A 17,330-nucleotide genomic window follows, 5' to 3' on the forward strand; every position below is an offset into this window, starting at 1 on the left:
CACACTGAAATATTTAGCCACCAATTGACAGCCCTTAGCATCCACGGACGACTGGACGGAACGGAATTCTACCAATACGCCAAGGTTCCTTGGAGAGGTTCCCGAAGGACTTTTTTTTCATCCGTAAATTGTGGTTAAAATGCGTTTGAATTCCTTACTTTTCCGCAAATCCAAATGAATTTTTTTTTATTCATTCAACAGATTTCAAGACATTCAGAACAGGTCGATTAAAGAGGGAATATTAATCAAAATGTAAACAAGGCTAAGATATAGTTTGATTTGTTCAAATCGGCGCTTTTCCTCTCTACAAATCAATATTTGTAGATGAGGAAAATTGAATTAAAGATGAAAATCCATCACGTTTACAATATATCATTTCTTTCGCGACATTTGGCAACGTCTACATTTGTATTTTTGAAATTCGAATAAGTATACGTTTACCATGATGTTCAAATTTCAACGATTAGTGAGCGATACAAGAGAATCGAGAGGTTTCAGCTTTTGGCGATGTAATAACTAATAAGTAAGAGCTGATGTAAAGTCAATTACTAAGTGTCAGTGTACATTCTTTTTAAATTCCCTAACTAACTTCTAACTTCTAACGTGCAAGAGGACAACCAAGTTTTTTTTTAACTTACTAAATATTAAACGAATTGCTGTATGAGCTAAAAATTAAATTATTATGTTACCAATTAGATGAGGGTAAAATCCAACTACCACTATACGATATCTGCTGTCATTTATTGACAATATTTGTATTGGCATTTTTTTAAACTTGTGTGATCCCGTCCGAGTGTATATAGATAAACTCTGACAAAGGATCTAGAGAAACATAGCATCATATACGTATTCGGGAAGGTGAGTTGCCACGGAGATTTTGAAAAGCTCGTACAGCGCCATTGGCTGATAGCGACAGCGAGGGTAAACACGAATCACTGCGTCTGTCATAGCATTCACAACTGGAGAAATGTCTGATACCTATTCACAGCCAGAGAAGAATAATTAGTAACAAATTGCGACGAGGGTCTTACATGATCTTACTCCTGCAGTAGTGTAGGAAAGCATGAGTTCGGTCTTCTGGTCAAAATATTCCTGGCCATAAGCGTTGCGGATTTCGTCAGTCTACATTTAAAAATCGCAGAAATTAACCATCCAGAAAGATTCTGGAAAACAAAACTGTGGTCGATTTTCGTGGTGATTCTTACCATGCCATCCCACATTTTCTTGGACTGAGCTTTGACAACATCAGCATTGTACAAAGAGGTACCAGCAATGAAATTTCCTGGTTCAATCACAGCCACCTGCATTATTCACAAAAAAAGAAAATGACTTGAGTTTGTGTTTCCAATACAAAAAAAAAAAAATTATTTTCACTAACATCAACATTAAACTTTTTCATCTCCATACGAAGGCAATCAGAGACGGCTTCTACGCCAAATTTGGTGGCGCAGTAAGGAGAGCGCCCATAGGCTCCGGTACGTCCTAAAACAGATTTTATTGAAGGAAATGTTGAATGATTTTTTTATTATTACTACATTCTCTTATCTATACCTAGCATGGAAGCGACGTTGACAACACGGCCTTGAGCTTCACGAATAAGTGGAAGAAAGCCTTTGGTGACTCGGATCAAGCCGAACAAATTAATGGAAGCCACCTAATCGATGAATCAGGAAATGAGACAATATTGTTTACAATGCATATGTCTTTTGTAGAATACCATTTCGTAAACGTTGATGGGAACCCATTCCATCTCGCCAAAAGTGGAGAATCCAGCATTGTTGACAACTGCCCACAGACCCTGCATCCCAAATATAAAAATTCCCGTTAGTGACTAATAATCACGTTGAAAAACAAAATGACCGACTTTGATGGAAGGAGGAAGGTTAGCCCTAACAGTTTCAACGGCAGCCGCGACTTCAGCGTCGGAAGTGACGTTCATTTGCACAGTAATCAAACGACCCGTGTTCTTTCCGGCATCATCGAGTTGCTTAACAGAATCCGCGCCCTTATCTTTCATTAGACAGCCAGCGAATACAACGAAACCTAAAATAAAAGTAAACTTGTCATCATTAACATGTTCCGTGTTGGAATGGCATCAATTGAGAACTTACCCAAATCATGGAGATGCAATGCCAAGGCATGTCCGAATCCAGAGTCGCACCCAGTTACCAGAACAGCTTTAGTACCAGGATCCACCTAAAAAATAAATTGTTGTTTGAAATTTGAAATTGCATGTGAATTGAACTCAGTATATACTCCAAACTTACATTCATAAAAGAGTAGATGGCAACAGCTGGTAGGGCCACAACAGCCAAATAGGTGAACAGTACCAAACTGCAGCCTCCAGTGACGAAACTAAGTACGTAGCTAATCAACCAGCACGCAGCCACAGCTTGAAGACACCGCTGCGGTAAACCGTAAGGAAGAGCCATTTCTTCTGCAATAAGAAAACACAAATTATAATATTAAATTTTTTTAAACAAAAAATTGAAAAAAAAACAAAAACAAAAAAAACACGGCTGATACAGTTAATCAATGAATTCCCGTACCCCTACTATTTTTTCCCTACTACTACTATTTCCAATATTAAATCAATAATCAATAACGAAAGCTGATCATAGGTGGCGCATGGATGAAAAGATAACGTAAAATACAAAGACACGCATGCCCACGCACCCTTTTCTCTAGAATGGAATAACTCGAGATATAAATGGCCGTGAGTGACTTATACGGTACCCGGAAATCTCTCGCCTTTATTAGAACACATTTATCTCTTGAACTGCAAATGAATACATCATTCACGATCAATCGAGTTAACAGAGACTACAATTAACAATTTACACAGATAGCACAAAAGCGATGCAAATTGCCTCTGTCCAAAGTCTTCCCGCTCAGCACAGTGAGTAACTTGAGTAACAAACTCCACGGGATCGATATGCACTATGTAGGGCAAACAACACGCTGCACAAAGCCTTTCTGGGTTTGGGTGGGGGAAAAGGTTTCAAGGGAATAAAACATTCGCCTCAACTTCGATTAGCAAAACCCTTCTGGGGGCTTTCATTCTGTTCCTTAGAAAAAAAAAATCTAGTTGCGTGTACCGGCGGGCCCAAACAAATGGAAAAGTAAGTAATACACGAAGTAGGTATAATAAGGAAGAAAAATAAATCAAAGAAGGCTCACATGTTTTGGAAAGGCAGGAACGCGACCGTACGTCAGACAGCTTTGGGCGCTCTCGTGGAAATCAGGCAGAGTTTAGTGGAACAACCTGGGAAGTTGTACAGCAGAGTGTGAGTGAAAGGCGTCAGCAGACCAGACTTTATTGTGTACACACTGCAGAATCCGAAAAGAAACAGGAAAAAAAAATTGGACCGCGTTTGTGTTTACGGAGGGTGGCGTAGTCGTCTGGCTGGGAAACGTTTCAGTCATTTGGCATCGTTCCAACCGATACGCGGACATGAGGCCATCGCCTAAACCGAATGGCAGCGCTGGCTAGCTTTATTAGGAATCGAAGGAGACCGGGCGGGAAAGCATGACGTGTTACCAGATACCTTTTTCGCCTCAAGCCAATCTCAGACGTTTTTCTATTATTTTGTGTGTGTCTGTATTTGTGCTGAATCGTATTTATTATACATCACAATTTTTAATCATTTGGACGTCCAAGGAAATGAGAATTTATGGGCTCGACTTATTTGTCTGGGAGCGCTTTTATTGCTACAGTTTTATATTACTCGTGTCGAGCCTGTTTCCTATCTGCTGCTAAGGGGACACAATGCTCACACTCATTTACTCAGTCTTAAAATACAAAATTCTTGATTCGATAACCTAATAAACTTGATTGGCCGACCATTTGACAAACTGTGGACTACAGAAATTGTCCGTGTCCTTGTGAATTGGCCTTGCCTCAACACGCCAGCTCGACACGCCTCTGAGCGTTCGGCACGATGACTGTACAAAAACAAACAAGTCTTGCATTTCGATTATCTCGTTTTGAATTCCTTACTTTATGGTTAAACAAAGTCGCACGTGACTAGAAAAATCTCACCTGTTATATTTGAAACACCCAGCGACAGACTGTTTCCTTCCCTGCCGCAACTCCCAGTCGGAATGGTTCCAAGTTCAGATCCACGTGTCAGCGACGGAAATACCTTCCAAACAAAAGGAACCCTCTACGAAGATGAAAATAAAACACACTTGATACACAAAGCCGCTTCAGCTCCATTGGTCAGAGCTGAAGGGAAGCCACGCCAAATATTCCGTGCGACAATGGGAGGAGCGCAGCTCGGCTTTGACGTCAGAACTCCTGGAAACTTGGCAAAGAAAATAGAAAATAACATGAATTTCAATCATTAAAATAATTAGTCGTTCAAAAATAAACGTGTCCCGTCTCCCTTTCTGATTCTTCCCTCCTCATTACCAAGTCCGCAGTGGAGCCGAGTTGCCAAGACGTTTCAATTTGATGTACAGCGAAATTTTTTCATTGCGCCGGCTGGTTGATGGTGGAGACTCAGCATCACTGCAGGAGGCAAACTGGAAATTTTCAGGAACACCCGCAGTTCAGGTCCTAATGAGAAACTTTTTCAGGGAATAATACGACTCTTAACGATATCGTGCACCCCTTATCATCGGATGTGACAGGACGAAACGCCCTGTAGTCGCCTACCAGCCAAGTGACGTTAAAACAAAAAACAAAAAACAAAAAACAAAAAACAAAAAACAAAAAAACAAAAAAACAAAAAAACAAAAAAACATTAACGAATATCGACCGATACGGCAAGAAACTTGACGTCAGTATATACCAACCATAAATAAAGACGTCAGGGTGGATACCGAAAGTGGAACCAATAAGAATGGCATTTTCTCTCTTTAAAAAGGAAAAAATTCAGATAAAAGATATATGTTATATTCTAAAAATGGAATGGGGTCCGACATTAGCCAAAAGTTATACGGTGTACGTGCCCTGGAAACCATCCATAAAGATATATACTGGCCATCTTTCCATGATGAAGACGAGACTCATTCGCGTTTTTCTTTTTCACCTCCATCCGTTCGTGTTCACCGCGATCGACATTATTCGCTTGCATCGCCCAAAAGAAAATCCAGCTCGCACGTACATGAAAATGGCCAGTAATAATTTGAGGGTCGATTACGAGACTCTCCTTTTATGAATATTAAAAACCGCGTTTCTCCGAGCCAAACCGAAAACTTCAAAGCATGAATAATTCAGAGAGAGTCACATCAGGCATTTCAACAATTGCTGTTCAAATATTACCAGCCGAGACGTGGATGGTTTATGAGATATGCAATGTAGTCTTCCAGTCACGTGTAAAACGAATATAACAGAGGCGATGCATCGATCGCATCTAGTAATACAATAAATGCGGAGGGGGTGGGGGTGGAGAGAAAGATCAGGAAAAAATAATAATAGCTAGCAGGAAAAAAGATCCATACTACTCACTGATCCCGGATATGATGAAAATGCAGCGAGCCTCCTTCCTTATCAATGCAATTGCATCATTTAAATAAAAACCTCGTGAGCCTAGTTGAAATATGCTTATATGATATGTGAACATTATCTACTATCAAACAATTTTGTGCGGGCCTCGTCGACAACAGCTGTTGTACAGATGACTGATCTCGGTTCGGCTGATTACACAAATACACAGTGCGCGTGACACGAGGAGATTGGAGAGAAATTAACGACAGTTGTTGTATTTCACAACTCTCAAGGGAAAAAAAATAAAGAAAGGCAAAAAAATCAGGGTAAGAAAAGAAAATGTAACGCGAATGGGGGGGGGGGGGGGTAGAAATATATGAAACAAGACCGTTACCCGTTGTGTTAGACGTTGGATGAGGACGTGACCAATTCAAACCATTGGCGGAGAGCGTCGCTCAAGACGACGGGTAACGTTTGGATATCCCGGAGGATGACATAAAACGGGAACGGGAAACTGTCTAGGTATGGCTTAATACCGAGAAGTTTGCCGTTTGACGGATCAAAGAGGGGCACGCGAATGTCGAGAATGGAATCCTTTCCCTCCGGATTGTCGAGAATGACAAATACCATAAACAAGCCGGCCTGCTTGGCCCGCCTGATGGCTTGGTGGACGCATTCGGATCCCTCGCTGAACAAGCCGCGCCCGTCCGATACAATCAGCAAAAGTTGAGCGGTCGATGACATCTGCGCCGACGAAGTCGAACGCGCTTGGCTCATTAGGGCATTGACGAAATCGACCAACTCCGAGATTTTCGTCTTCTTCTGCTCGAAAGTGAACTGCTGCAATATCCTGTTGACAAAGACAAGTGGCGGAATGATTCAACATTTCTGTCAAGGACGTCTTACGCAAGAGCTTGTCTGTTAATTACCTCGGCCCGCTCGTGTCATTAAATGTGTCATGAAGTGGATGCAGCAGCTGAACCTGCTCTCCAAACGAGACGACTCCAAGTTGGCCAGCCTCTAACAACGACAGGGCTTTGCTGATTAAAGCCACTGATTCAAAGGCCAGTTCTTTCGAACGGTTGTCAGCCATGCTAAGATTTGAGAAACGCAAAGTTAAGTCGAGAGCGCACCACTTGACTCATTAGGAAGAACTCATTTCAAACCTCGAAGAATCGTCGACAGCCAGAACAATTTGATAATTCCTCTGGGCCGGCTTGGTGCGACGTAACCAGATGCGGTCTTTTCTAAACTGACTAGCAATGTATGGAATCACTTTGCGCATATTCAGGCGCTTGCCGGTTCGATAGTCACCCTACAATCATACAATAGAGAACTATGAATGAATGCACTTGGAAAATAATGAGTTAACCACGAAACTGAATGATACCTTCAATCTGGATGCCTGGGATGGTTCTAGAATCAATCTGAGCTGTTCGCATAAGTCCTGTGCAAGACCGGATGTTACCATTTCCAATTTTCGCCAAGTATCCTGACCTTCCGAATCGTCAATCTAATGAAAAACAATTTTAATAATTATTGGTTTAAACCATTATAAGGTTTTTAATGTAATATCTACATACATTTGCCGTCGACCAGGTGGCCAGTCGCTGTTCCAAGTCGCATCTGAGTTGTTCAACAATTTCCATCGGCACAATAGACTCGGGAGCTAACATCAACTCTGATTGGGTGACGAAACTAGATTCTGGTCCTCGCTGTGCGGTCATTGTCGGGACGATTTCACCTTCGACTGGACAAGAGAGAAAGATGATGAGGCAACTCGACGGATGAAAAATAAAAACAAAATTCGATTTTACTTTCGACAGGATTCTCTTCCATATCTTCTTCCATGCCTTGGGGCTCGCCACGTCTTCGACCCTTTTTCTTCGAGTCGGAAATTTTTTCAGCTTCTTGTTGATCGATGGGACTTTGATCTTCAATAATGTCATCGTCCTTCATTGCCACGTCATCGTCCTCTTCATCCTGCTTATCCTTCAACTCGTCGCTTTCGTCTTTCTCCTGCAAAACGGAGAGCTGTTCTTTGGCTTGCTCCTCAGTGGCAGCGTCTTTGGCCAGAGCGTCGTGCAGCTGATCGACTTTCTTCACATGCTCGAAAAGATTTTCTTCATTAGCGGCAGTTTCATCTTGCTCGGGTCCTTCATCGTCATCCTGTTGCGACTTTCGTTCAGTCGTGTGTACCTTATGCAAAAAAGCCAACAATTATGATCATAATTTAAAGAAACAAACCTCTTTTTTCAAGTGAAAGCAAAGAAGGGCTAATGATTACCTGCAAGACTCGTTCCTTGCGCTGGTCTGCTAGCGCTCGATTAGGATCCGATTGGCCAGGCTTCCTTGGCTTTCCTTTGCCTTTATCTTCGTCTTTGTCCTCCTCCTTGAGAGTTTTCCGATTCACTTTGGACTTTTCCTGTCCTTCGTGTCCTTGATTCTGACGTGATTCCGCCATTCCGACTCCCTCGACTTCTTCGTTTTCCGCCTCTTGATTCTGGCCGCCATCCTCTTCCGGTTTATTTTCCACCGTGTCTTTGCGGGCCGTTTTATCTTGCGATCCTTTGACAGATTCTTCAGCGGCCGGCTGGGCATCATTTTCTGAGGGTTGGTCCATAGAAGGGATGGCCTGATCAGGAGCATCCGCCTGTTGAGGATCGTCCCCTTCAGCGGCCTCATCCATTTCTTTTTCTTGACTCTCCTCTCCGCCGTCTTCCTCCTCATCGCCATCCTTTGGTTTCTGATCATTTTCTTTCGATTCGGCCGAGTCGTCGACTGCATCTTCCTCGACGCCATCCGCATTGGGTTGGTCCTCTTCCTTCGACTCGTCATTCTTTTCTTCTTTTTCATCTTCTAATTCCATTTCATTTTTCATGGCGTCGATGTCAAAGGGATTTTCTTCCGTTTCCCCTTCTTCTTCGTCCTTGTCTTTGGGGTTGCCGCCGTCGAGATTGAGATCGTCAGGCACGTCAAGGGGTTCCGGTTCCGGTGGTGGCTCTTGCGATGTGTGATACGGATCGATCTGATCGTCGTTGACGTTTTCATCGTCATCTTCGTCGTCCATATTTTTAGGTTTTTCTTTCTTCTTGTCGCGTCCCTTGTCGTCTTCGCCTTCTTCCTGCTCCTCGTCCTCGCCCTGTTTGGCTGTCATTTCCGATTCCGTTTTTTGGCCGTCACCCTGACCTTCCTCTTGATCCTGATCCGATTCGTCATCATCTTCTTCATCGCTGCCCCACAGTTTCTCTTCCAACTGATCGGCGTCTTCGCCCGTTTCACCCATTTCCTTGTCCATTTTGTCTTCGTCTTCATCGTCTTCCTTGCCGCTATCCTCGTCGCCTTCTTCCTTCTCCTGTTTCTCGCGATCCTGCAATTCGGCGTCGAAATCTTCGCTCATTTCAATGCCGTTCTCCTCTTCCTTGGGCCCGTTTTTATCGTCCTTCTCTTCGCTTTCTTCCTCCTTGCCTTGTTGGCGGGCAGTGTCCAGCTGATCTTCGTCTTCGATTTGGTCGGAAACGTCTTTGGCTCCCTCGCCGTCTCCCAGGCCGCCGGATTCGTTGTCCTCGAACTTCGTTCCCGAGCCGCCTTCTTTCGAGTCGTCCAATTCGGACGGCAAACAAAATCCTTTCTCCAGCAGTTGGTTAAACACGTTCAGGAGAACTGACAGCAATTTAGACGAGGCACGTAGCGTGGCCAGTTGGGAACTCAAGTAATATTCGACAACAAAGACGTACTGATCGAAAACGGGAGCACAAGAGGACAAGAGGCGAGAGAGAGGGCCGTCGTCTTTGACCATTTCAACGAGTCTCGACATTTCCGCCATGGTTCCATCTAGTTTCAACACTTTGCTCAAGTCGGTTTCCATTTCCGACATCAACTTGGACGTCAGATGATCAACTTCAAAATCGTCATCATCTCCTTCCTCTTCTTCTTCGCCTTCTTTCGGTTCTGGCCGAGTCTCGTCGTTGTACTTCTTGTAGATTTCTTGGATTCCGTGAAGGACCGTCTGGCAGAGACGGTCGACGTCGTCAGCTTCAACTCTAGACTCGACGTTTCGATTGGACATCTTTTGCGATTTAAATCCCTCGAGGGAGGCGTTGAATCTTCGTCTAAGATGTTCCAGGGAGGAGCCGAAATTCTGGACACCGGCAACCGAGACCATCTGTTCCAGCAGCTTTTGCGAATCGTCGACTGTCTTAAAGCCACGGACGATGCACCCCCAGTGGTCGTTGTTAAAGAGCCAAGACGAGGTTGACGCGATTCGGTAAAGATGGAAGTGTTTCTCGATATCTTGACGGACGTCCATCATTTTGACGGCCAGCTGAGATCGCAGGGATAAGAGCGACGAAGCGACTTCCTCGGTCACCGGCTTAATGGTGCCGTCATCCAGACGGAGCGTAACGACATCAAAAGCTCCAGACGGACAGGCTTTCATTAGCGAATCAAATTCTTCCAGGACGGCCAGAGTATCGACAACTAGTTGCCACAAGTGATCCAGATCATAAACGACGACCGCCGATTCCGGAACTGTCTCTGCCGAAGAACGGAATCCGTTGAGTTGAGCAGTCAACATCCGCAAATGGACCAATTTGTCCAACGTGGTGGAACAGTTTTTCCATTGATCTTGAACGATGGCCATGAATTGAGCGGCGAATCCTTTGAGTCGCTCAACCGTGGCCGGCCCAAGTTCGGCCGATGGCTTTTCCAGCAATTTGGCCGAAACCGCCAAACGCGCCAGACAGCGGGTGTAGTAGTGCGGGCCTTTGTCCCAGGCGAGGCGGATGACGGAATGAGTCGATCGTTGCGGCAAGTGCTCCAAGCAGGCCTCCACTTCGAGGATGGGCAGAACAAGCTCGAGAGAATCCAATCCCTTGTCCTGGCTCCAGAGGAACGAGCCTTTGCGGTAGGAGATGCCCATTTGCTGGAGACTGCGGAACAGTTGGTAGAGCGACTTTCTCTTCCGCATGCTGATGGACTTGGCCTCGTTCTTTTGTCGCTCCTTGTCTGCCCCGTTGCTGATGATCTTCAATCGCTGTAGCTGGTTGACGGAACTGATGACCGTTGCGACCATGTCGTCAACAGCGCGGATGCGTTTCTGGAGCGGCGATTTGCGCAGAGTCTTGGCGCACAGGTTCAAGCTCTTGGAATAAAGACTGGGTAGTCGCGATAGGATCGAATGCTCGGCCAGTGGAACGGAGTCGAACCCGGACATGGACTTGGCGTTGCCAATAAAAGGATCGACCGGGATCGGCACCAGGGATGAAACCGTTTCCGCTTCCAAGTCGACGCCCGGCTCGCTCAACACAACCCTGGCGGGCTGTTCCAGGATGTCGCGCCATTCCTTCATGTGCTTGTGCAGCGTTCCGTGCGCTTTGTGGACGGCCTCTTTAAGTGCATAATAATTGATATCGTTCCAGCGCATAATTTTAATAAAGTCCCGCACTTTCTTGTCGATGGGCTGGCGCAGGGAGGTTTTCCGCTTCACCACCAGTGGCAAAAACTGGCCGTAAAAGAGGAGAGCGTGCCATAAAAGACGCAAAAGCGCATCGTGCCGGCCAGAGAGAGCGACATGACAAGCAAAAGCTCTCAGCATCCGCAAGCGCATTTCGTACTGGCCCAGCGTTGCACTTTCCATGAACTGGCGCAGCGTCGACTGAACTGGAGTCAATTCCGCCATTTCCGTTTCGTCATTCAACAACGAAGTGATGGTCGAATACAGATGGAACCAATACTTGGCAGCGCCAGCGGACGCCCGCCTCTCAACATTGTCCAGGCACAATTTCCAGCCGTCCAGTTCGAGGGTTCGCCAACGTAATATGAGACGCGACAGGGCATGAATGTCTTCACTGATGGACACACCCCGGTGAGCATTGGCTTCCCACTCGTGACACTTGGTCAGCAACATTTCCAGTCCCGTCACCAGTTTCATGATTGGACTGTCCACGGCGAAAGAGAGGATCCGATCGATCAATTTGGCCACATCCGACAGAGTGGCGTGGCCGGGCCACTGGTTTAGTAGGTCGGCTATCCTCGATCGCAAGTGTTCCAGGACAGGTCGACACTGAACTGCTTCGTCGACACGAGCGTCGTAGTAAAAGTCGAATTTGTCGCTAGTCCCGCCGTCCGTCTGTCCGTTCCTCAGCAATTGCTCCACGAAGATAACGTGAGCTCCTAAAGAAAACAGAGAAATACAAAATATTAAACAGATAAAGGCTCAATGCATTAAAAAAAGAAATTTCCCCCTCAAACTTAGCGACGCGCGCTCTAAATAGGAAAAAGTTTGAGGGCAACAACACCGGAGCCCTCCCCTAGAAGGATTTATGGCCCGAAACAACAATAGCTCAGCTCTGCAGTAGCTCCGTCGGGCGAGTTTCCCGGCCATTTTTTTGCATAAACAACTAAACTGGCCTCGGCCTGAACTTCAAATCGACACACCCTAGCCATATCTTACGTGCTCACGTCTCAATTGTATGTGGAAACTTTAAAACGAATTCCGCTGGATGATGAATGGGATCTCCAGCGTGGAAAATGATGACCAAGTTTGCCGTAAGCTTCAAAGTTTACTCTTACCGATTAGTCGGCGATCGAATTGTGTGCTCAAACAAGGTTCCAGCGTTGCCGTGATGCGGCCCAGCAGCGGGTAGCGCATCGAGAACCCTCCGGCGGATGAAGACAATGTTACGTTGGCAGTCGATTCGTCCGATGTGCCAATAAAGATGGAGCGAGCCCAGCGGAGTAGGAGGGACACGTGTCGCTCGCAGATGAATTCTTGGTCCTGCTGAGTCAACTCAAAGTCGTAGAGATCGTCCTGTTCCGGTTCTTCCATCTCCATGGCCACCGGACCGTTTTCCTCTTTGAATTCCGATTCGTACGACGGGAAAAACTGTTCCAGTGCCCGTTTTTCCGCTTCGGCGTCGCTCACTTCTCCCTCGTGATGCACCGTGCGACTTTTGTAGAGACTCTCCTTCTCAATGTCACGCTGCTTCCGGCGCTCCTCCGATGCCGCCCACGACGACACCAGCGCGTCGAGAATGGCCGTCTGCGTGCTCCAGGCTTGCGGGTTGATCCGGCGCGCGTGGAACGAGTATCGCTCGACATCTTTCAAGGCGGAAAAGAGAAGCGTCTTCTTGTTTTGATTCCGATCGATTGGGTGATGGAACACTGCGTCGAAGAGCCGGCCTACATCAGTCGACGTGCAGAGTTGCGCCTGAGCCAACACGCCAGCGGGTTGTTCCGCCGCCAATCGAGACGGGCGATCAAACAGGTCAGCGATGGAATCGCTCCAATCCAGGGTGTCGTCGCCGAAATCTCTCCTCCAGGCTGCGCTCTTCACGTTTCTCACCAGCAATTCCGCACCGTGAATCATCTGAGCGATTCCGGCCAAAAGTGGGACGACAATATCGGGATAGTCGATGTATTTGCTTTTGAGCGACTGGTAGAAACTGCGCTGGGCAGCGAGCCACAATTCCGCTTGAGATATGATCATGCCGGACTCGTCCCGGCCGCTTTTGAATTCTCGCAGTTTGTCGTGGAGGGTCAGCACCGTTTGGGGTGAAGCCACGGAATTGACGTAGTGTCGGATGTCTTTGATTAGCTGCTGGAAGAGCGACACTTGGGGGCGCCAAGTGGGTTTGCGCGTCTCCTCCTCGTTCAGCTTCGAGTCGAGTCGCTCCTTCTGACTGGACAGGTGGCGCACGTGAGGGTGTTGAGTTGCGATAACCAAATCACCGCCGACAACCAGTTCGTGATGCAATCGATGGACGCGCAGAAATTGGTCCACCTTGTCGGCTTCGCGTCGCCGCAGAACGGCCTTGAGTTTCCGTTTTTCGACGGGATCCACTTCGTCGCCGGCAGACAGGAGCAAGCAACGGGCGAGCCCCTGAAGGAGCCAGAGGGATCCAACACCACTGGGCTGTTCCACGAAATCAGAGGCGCGTCGGGTGGTTTCGATGGCTTGCAAATTCACCCCGCAGGGTTTCCAGGAATCCAGGCTATTTCCATACGGAATCCGCAATGCATGACAAACACCTTGAATCATTTTCTGAAGCGACTGGACGGCCAGGCGATGGTCGTTGAGCAGCGGATCAAAATCGGCTCGTTGCATCTTGTCCGCATTGGTCCAGAGCATTTCCTTGAGCGTCTTTAATCTTGCCCGCTTCTCGTCCGATTGGCCCAGTTGAACTTGACCGTCTCCCTCCACGACATTGGCGGTAGTCAGAGAGAAGAGCGGCGAAACGGCCTGGTATTGCCCGCGACGGCTCCACGACATTTGCGTCACCATTTCCCAGTGAGCCAAATGAGACTCGATCCAGGGGAGCGGTCCGGCCTGAACGAGAGCCGCGCTGCCAGTAGGTCCAGCTGACACCAACCCGCACAGGGAGTCGCAGGGCAGGCGATAATGTCCCAGCATCAAGACGTGATCCATCAGAGACAGGAGATGGAGCTGAGCGGCGCCGTCTGCACTTTCCGTTTTCAAAGAGATGCGATTCAGTTCACGTTCCAGTTGTGTCAACTTGTCAATATCGCCTTCAGACACTACGCGGGCGACGCTGCGCACCAACTGGGATCCTTCCGCGGAAGCGACGACGGCTGGCAGGCAGCAACTCGACAGGACGGACGAAACGAGACGTGCCCGGTGTGAGTGAGTTTCGTCCAAAAACGGTTCCACGTTCTGTTCCAGCCATCGCCGCAAGCGTCGCGATAAGACAACGGCTTGGCTACGGTCCACTTCGGCTGGCATGTTGAGCGAAGTGACGGGGAAACGGCGAAGCAGTTCGCAAACGGCCGGCACAGTCCGTTTCAGCAGCCACGACCAATACTGGGCCACTCGAGACAAAGTTGTTTCCAGCTCATCGCCTTCCACGGAGAGGGCATCAACGTCCAGCATGTGTCGTCTCATTTCGAGAGCTTCCATCAGGTCGGTCCAATCTTGGTTGGTCAGCCGGACTTGGGCGGAAGAGAAGAGCAGTTGGATGGCGTTATCCAGTTGGCTCAGGAACCGAGGAACACACACCAGGAGCTTATCGGGGGCAGCTTCTTCGGCCAGGGTTCCAGCTTCGATGGCCCGACTTAGATCGGCCAATGACGAGCCTTGTGATTGAGTTGACGGTCCAGTCCTGGAAGCGTTCCACGCTGCCCAGAACAGGGCCAAAGATATCCGGTTGTTCACGAGGGCCAGCGAGTCTTCGGCGCTCGCGTCGGCGTTGAAATGATGACGGCACACGTTGCCGAACCAGCGGGGATCCCACGGAAGCTCAGAGGCATGTTCCGGCAGCTGGGAGCGGAGAACGTCTCCCATCAGGGCGCTGAGTGTTCCAGCCGACATCTTCTTGGCAAGGCAGTCTTTTCTCCAGTCAATATCTTTACCGCTGGCCGTCAGATAGAGGAAAAGGACGGCGTCAGGGTGGACATCCGCATCGGCCAGTTGCTGAATTAAAACGGAAGCTTGCCTGGTGCGAGCCAAGGCGGAAGACAGTTGAATTTGTCGTGTCGAAAGGGCACTGGCGACCGGACGGCGATCGGTGGGAGCCTGGCCGACAAAAGCGCTCTGCAAGAGCGTGGCCAGCACCAGACGACCAGCTTCCTTGTCCTCCGGCGATCGAAGGTTTCTCAAGTACACTTCGGCACAAGTGTCGTCGAGGCATGAAAGCGGATTGGCCGTGGTGAACATTTGCAATCGCTGGGCGGTCAGTGACGCCGCCTGAACGAGTTCCGTCAAAGTGGGCCGTTCGCCTGTGGGCAGCAATTCGCGACACAACCACTGATGGAACTGGAGAAGAATCTGTTGCAGCAGGGGATTCGTGAGTCCGGCCAGACAGAGGACCGAGACCAAATCAGTGTCGGAGTACTCGAGTTCTTCAGAGCCGGGCAGGAAGAGTTCGATGCCACGATTGCGCATCGCTCGCGAGATCTCGCCGTGTCGGGGATCCATGGCCAGGAAGAGCCGAAATTGCGGATGAGGTTTGACGACGGGGATATTGCCGTCGATGACACCCCGCTCGCTCAAAGCCAGATGGCCGCCGGGCTCCAGGAGTCCGTTGAGTCGATCGAGAACCGAAGAGCTGCACAGGTTGACGTTGTCGACCAGGAGCCAATGGCCGTGACGCAAGGCCTTGACCAACAAGCTGTCTACCCATTCGAAACAGCCTCCGCCGCTGCTGATTCCGGCGACACGGTTCGACTGCTGGACAACCTTAGCCAGCTTGGTTTTAATTTGTGCTGCTACGTCAGTCAGTTCCGCGTTGTCATTCAAGAGCTCCAGTACTTTGCCCAGCAGCTGGGCACGTCTTTCAAGATGCTGCGCTTCTTCGACCGTAGTGCGAACAACCTCGTGCGAGTCCAGCGACAACTTTTTGTAATTTTCCCACGACTCGAGCAGTGTCACAACTGACGGATTCTTCACAGATGATGCGAGTCGACGGCGGACAGCTCGTCGGATAAGTCCGTCCACTTCGGCGGCCAGTTCCTCCAGAGTGCGATTGACATCTCCCTGTAAAACGAGCAGGAAAGATGACAAATGTAAACAAAACCATTAGAAAGCAGCTGGCAAAGGTTCTCATCGAATACATGCATCATAATGCATCATATTCTCAACCCTCCTGAATGAGAAGGTCTCGCCTCCTACCCTTCTGTCACCAATCAATAAAAAGGAGAGAAGCGCAAAAGAAAAAGAAAAAAGGGAAAAAACTAAAAAAAGAAACAGGCGAGTCTACTCTGAATGTCACGAGGTGATACGCAATCAAAAATTGGTGGTCGAAAGGGCATCTATTTTCGTCCGGCAAGTCAGACAAGCCAGATGAAAAATCACGTCTCCCCCGGTAAAGGGAGGGAGCGAGCTAGCAAACATCAAGAAACAAAAAACGAAAAAAATATATATGTAATAATAATATAAATCGTCAGAAAGGGCGATTCACCGGGGCGTATAATCGCAGATAACGACCTCACCGTCCTACTCGAAATAAAAAATTCAGGAAAAGGGGAAAAACAAATGCAGGCGGGCATCATATTATTTTTCTTCCTTCGTCCAATAAAAGAAAGAAAATAAATAAATAAGACAGAAAGGCGTACACAAAGAAAACAACAACTTCGGTCTGACTGAGCAAGAAGCAAGAAGCTTCCTGCGAACGGAAGGAGGATCAAGTAAGTTGGATGGAGGCTGGGGTTTGGGTGGGTGGTCGGACAAGCTAATCTATATTAACGAGTGGGCACCAAGCTGAAGAGATTCGGTTGACTTCCTTTTCTCGCTATTCGTCAACTCTGCCAGTCAACACGAGAGGATTATCATTTGATCAGGACGCCGGACATCTCTCCAGCTGGATTAGAAATGGAAAGGCGGAAGAGGTGGAGGGAGGCGAGTGAAAGAGGAAAAATAATATTATTAAACAAAAGTAGACGGTTAAAGAAGAAGAAAAGAAAATCATAACGAAAATAAGAAAAAAAAAAGGAACGGAATAATATAGTAGAGCAATCTTTTACGAAGTCTTTCATTTTTTTCCGCCTCCGGCTTTCGGCTGTCGGGCGACTACACGAGACGGAAATTTGTCTAGTCTTAAATCACGCAACAGGGGGAAGTGAAGGGGAAACAAATCCTGTGGGCCGGATGGATTCAGCCGCCCCATCCATCCTTTGGGGGGATCAAGTCGAAATATATTTCTCCCCTTGTCTCACATGTGGGAGCCTAGCGAAATAAGCTCGCGGGTATTTGTCCCAATTCCTCAAACAGATGACCGGACCGGGCCCGAGTCCGATTGGGTCTCTCATTCTTTCTCGGACTGGGGCGGGGCGGGGCCCATTGCTGCGGCGTTGGCCATGTCGGATAGTATGACCCGGATTGATCCAGCTATGAGCTGCCTACTCACACAGACAAGAACTGCGGCAAAAACTCGCATCACAG

General features: G+C 47.9%; 2 protein-coding genes across 4 annotated transcripts in view; both read right to left on the reverse strand.

The window, feature by feature from the left end:
- Positions 1-727: 727 nt before the first annotated feature.
- LOC124349029 (D-beta-hydroxybutyrate dehydrogenase, mitochondrial-like) lies at positions 728-4,174 on the reverse strand. Of its 3 annotated transcripts, XM_046799518.1 has the most exons (11): positions 4,043-4,174; positions 3,181-3,265; positions 2,268-2,437; positions 2,112-2,196; positions 1,865-2,043; positions 1,718-1,798; positions 1,552-1,654; positions 1,379-1,482; positions 1,206-1,301; positions 1,042-1,122; positions 728-978 (listed from the first exon to the last, which is right to left on the reverse strand). In XM_046799518.1, the coding sequence occupies exons 3-11, from the start codon at positions 2,430-2,432 to the stop codon at positions 823-825; spliced, it is 1,050 nt and encodes a 349-aa protein (XP_046655474.1). In that variant the 5' UTR covers positions 2,433-2,437; positions 3,181-3,265; positions 4,043-4,174; the 3' UTR covers positions 728-822. The 3 variants fall into 3 exon arrangements, with proteins under 3 accessions (XP_046655474.1, XP_046655473.1, XP_046655471.1); XM_046799517.1 differs by lacking the exon at positions 4,043-4,174 and having other exon boundaries at positions 3,181-3,406; XM_046799515.1 differs by lacking the exons at positions 3,181-3,265; positions 4,043-4,174 and adding an exon at positions 2,737-2,782.
- A 1,508-nt stretch (positions 4,175-5,682) lies between these two features.
- The window catches only part of LOC124348815 (midasin-like), a 28,848-nt gene continuing 17,200 nt past the window's right edge, over positions 5,683-17,330 (reverse strand). The window contains exons 10-17 of the mRNA XM_046799091.1: positions 12,008-15,926; positions 7,722-11,608; positions 7,252-7,633; positions 7,018-7,184; positions 6,825-6,947; positions 6,601-6,749; positions 6,364-6,528; positions 5,683-6,284 (exon numbers count right to left, since the gene is read on the reverse strand). Coding sequence (XP_046655047.1) covers positions 5,837-6,284; positions 6,364-6,528; positions 6,601-6,749; positions 6,825-6,947; positions 7,018-7,184; positions 7,252-7,633; positions 7,722-11,608; positions 12,008-15,926 — 9,240 coding nt within the window. The 3' untranslated portion in view covers positions 5,683-5,836. The remainder of the gene's footprint in view (positions 6,285-6,363; positions 6,529-6,600; positions 6,750-6,824; positions 6,948-7,017; positions 7,185-7,251; positions 7,634-7,721; positions 11,609-12,007; positions 15,927-17,330) is intronic.

Source organism: Daphnia pulicaria, chromosome 7 (genome assembly GCF_021234035.1).
Source record: "Daphnia pulicaria isolate SC F1-1A chromosome 7, SC_F0-13Bv2, whole genome shotgun sequence".
Classification (NCBI taxonomy): Eukaryota; Metazoa; Arthropoda; class Branchiopoda; order Diplostraca; family Daphniidae; genus Daphnia; species Daphnia pulicaria.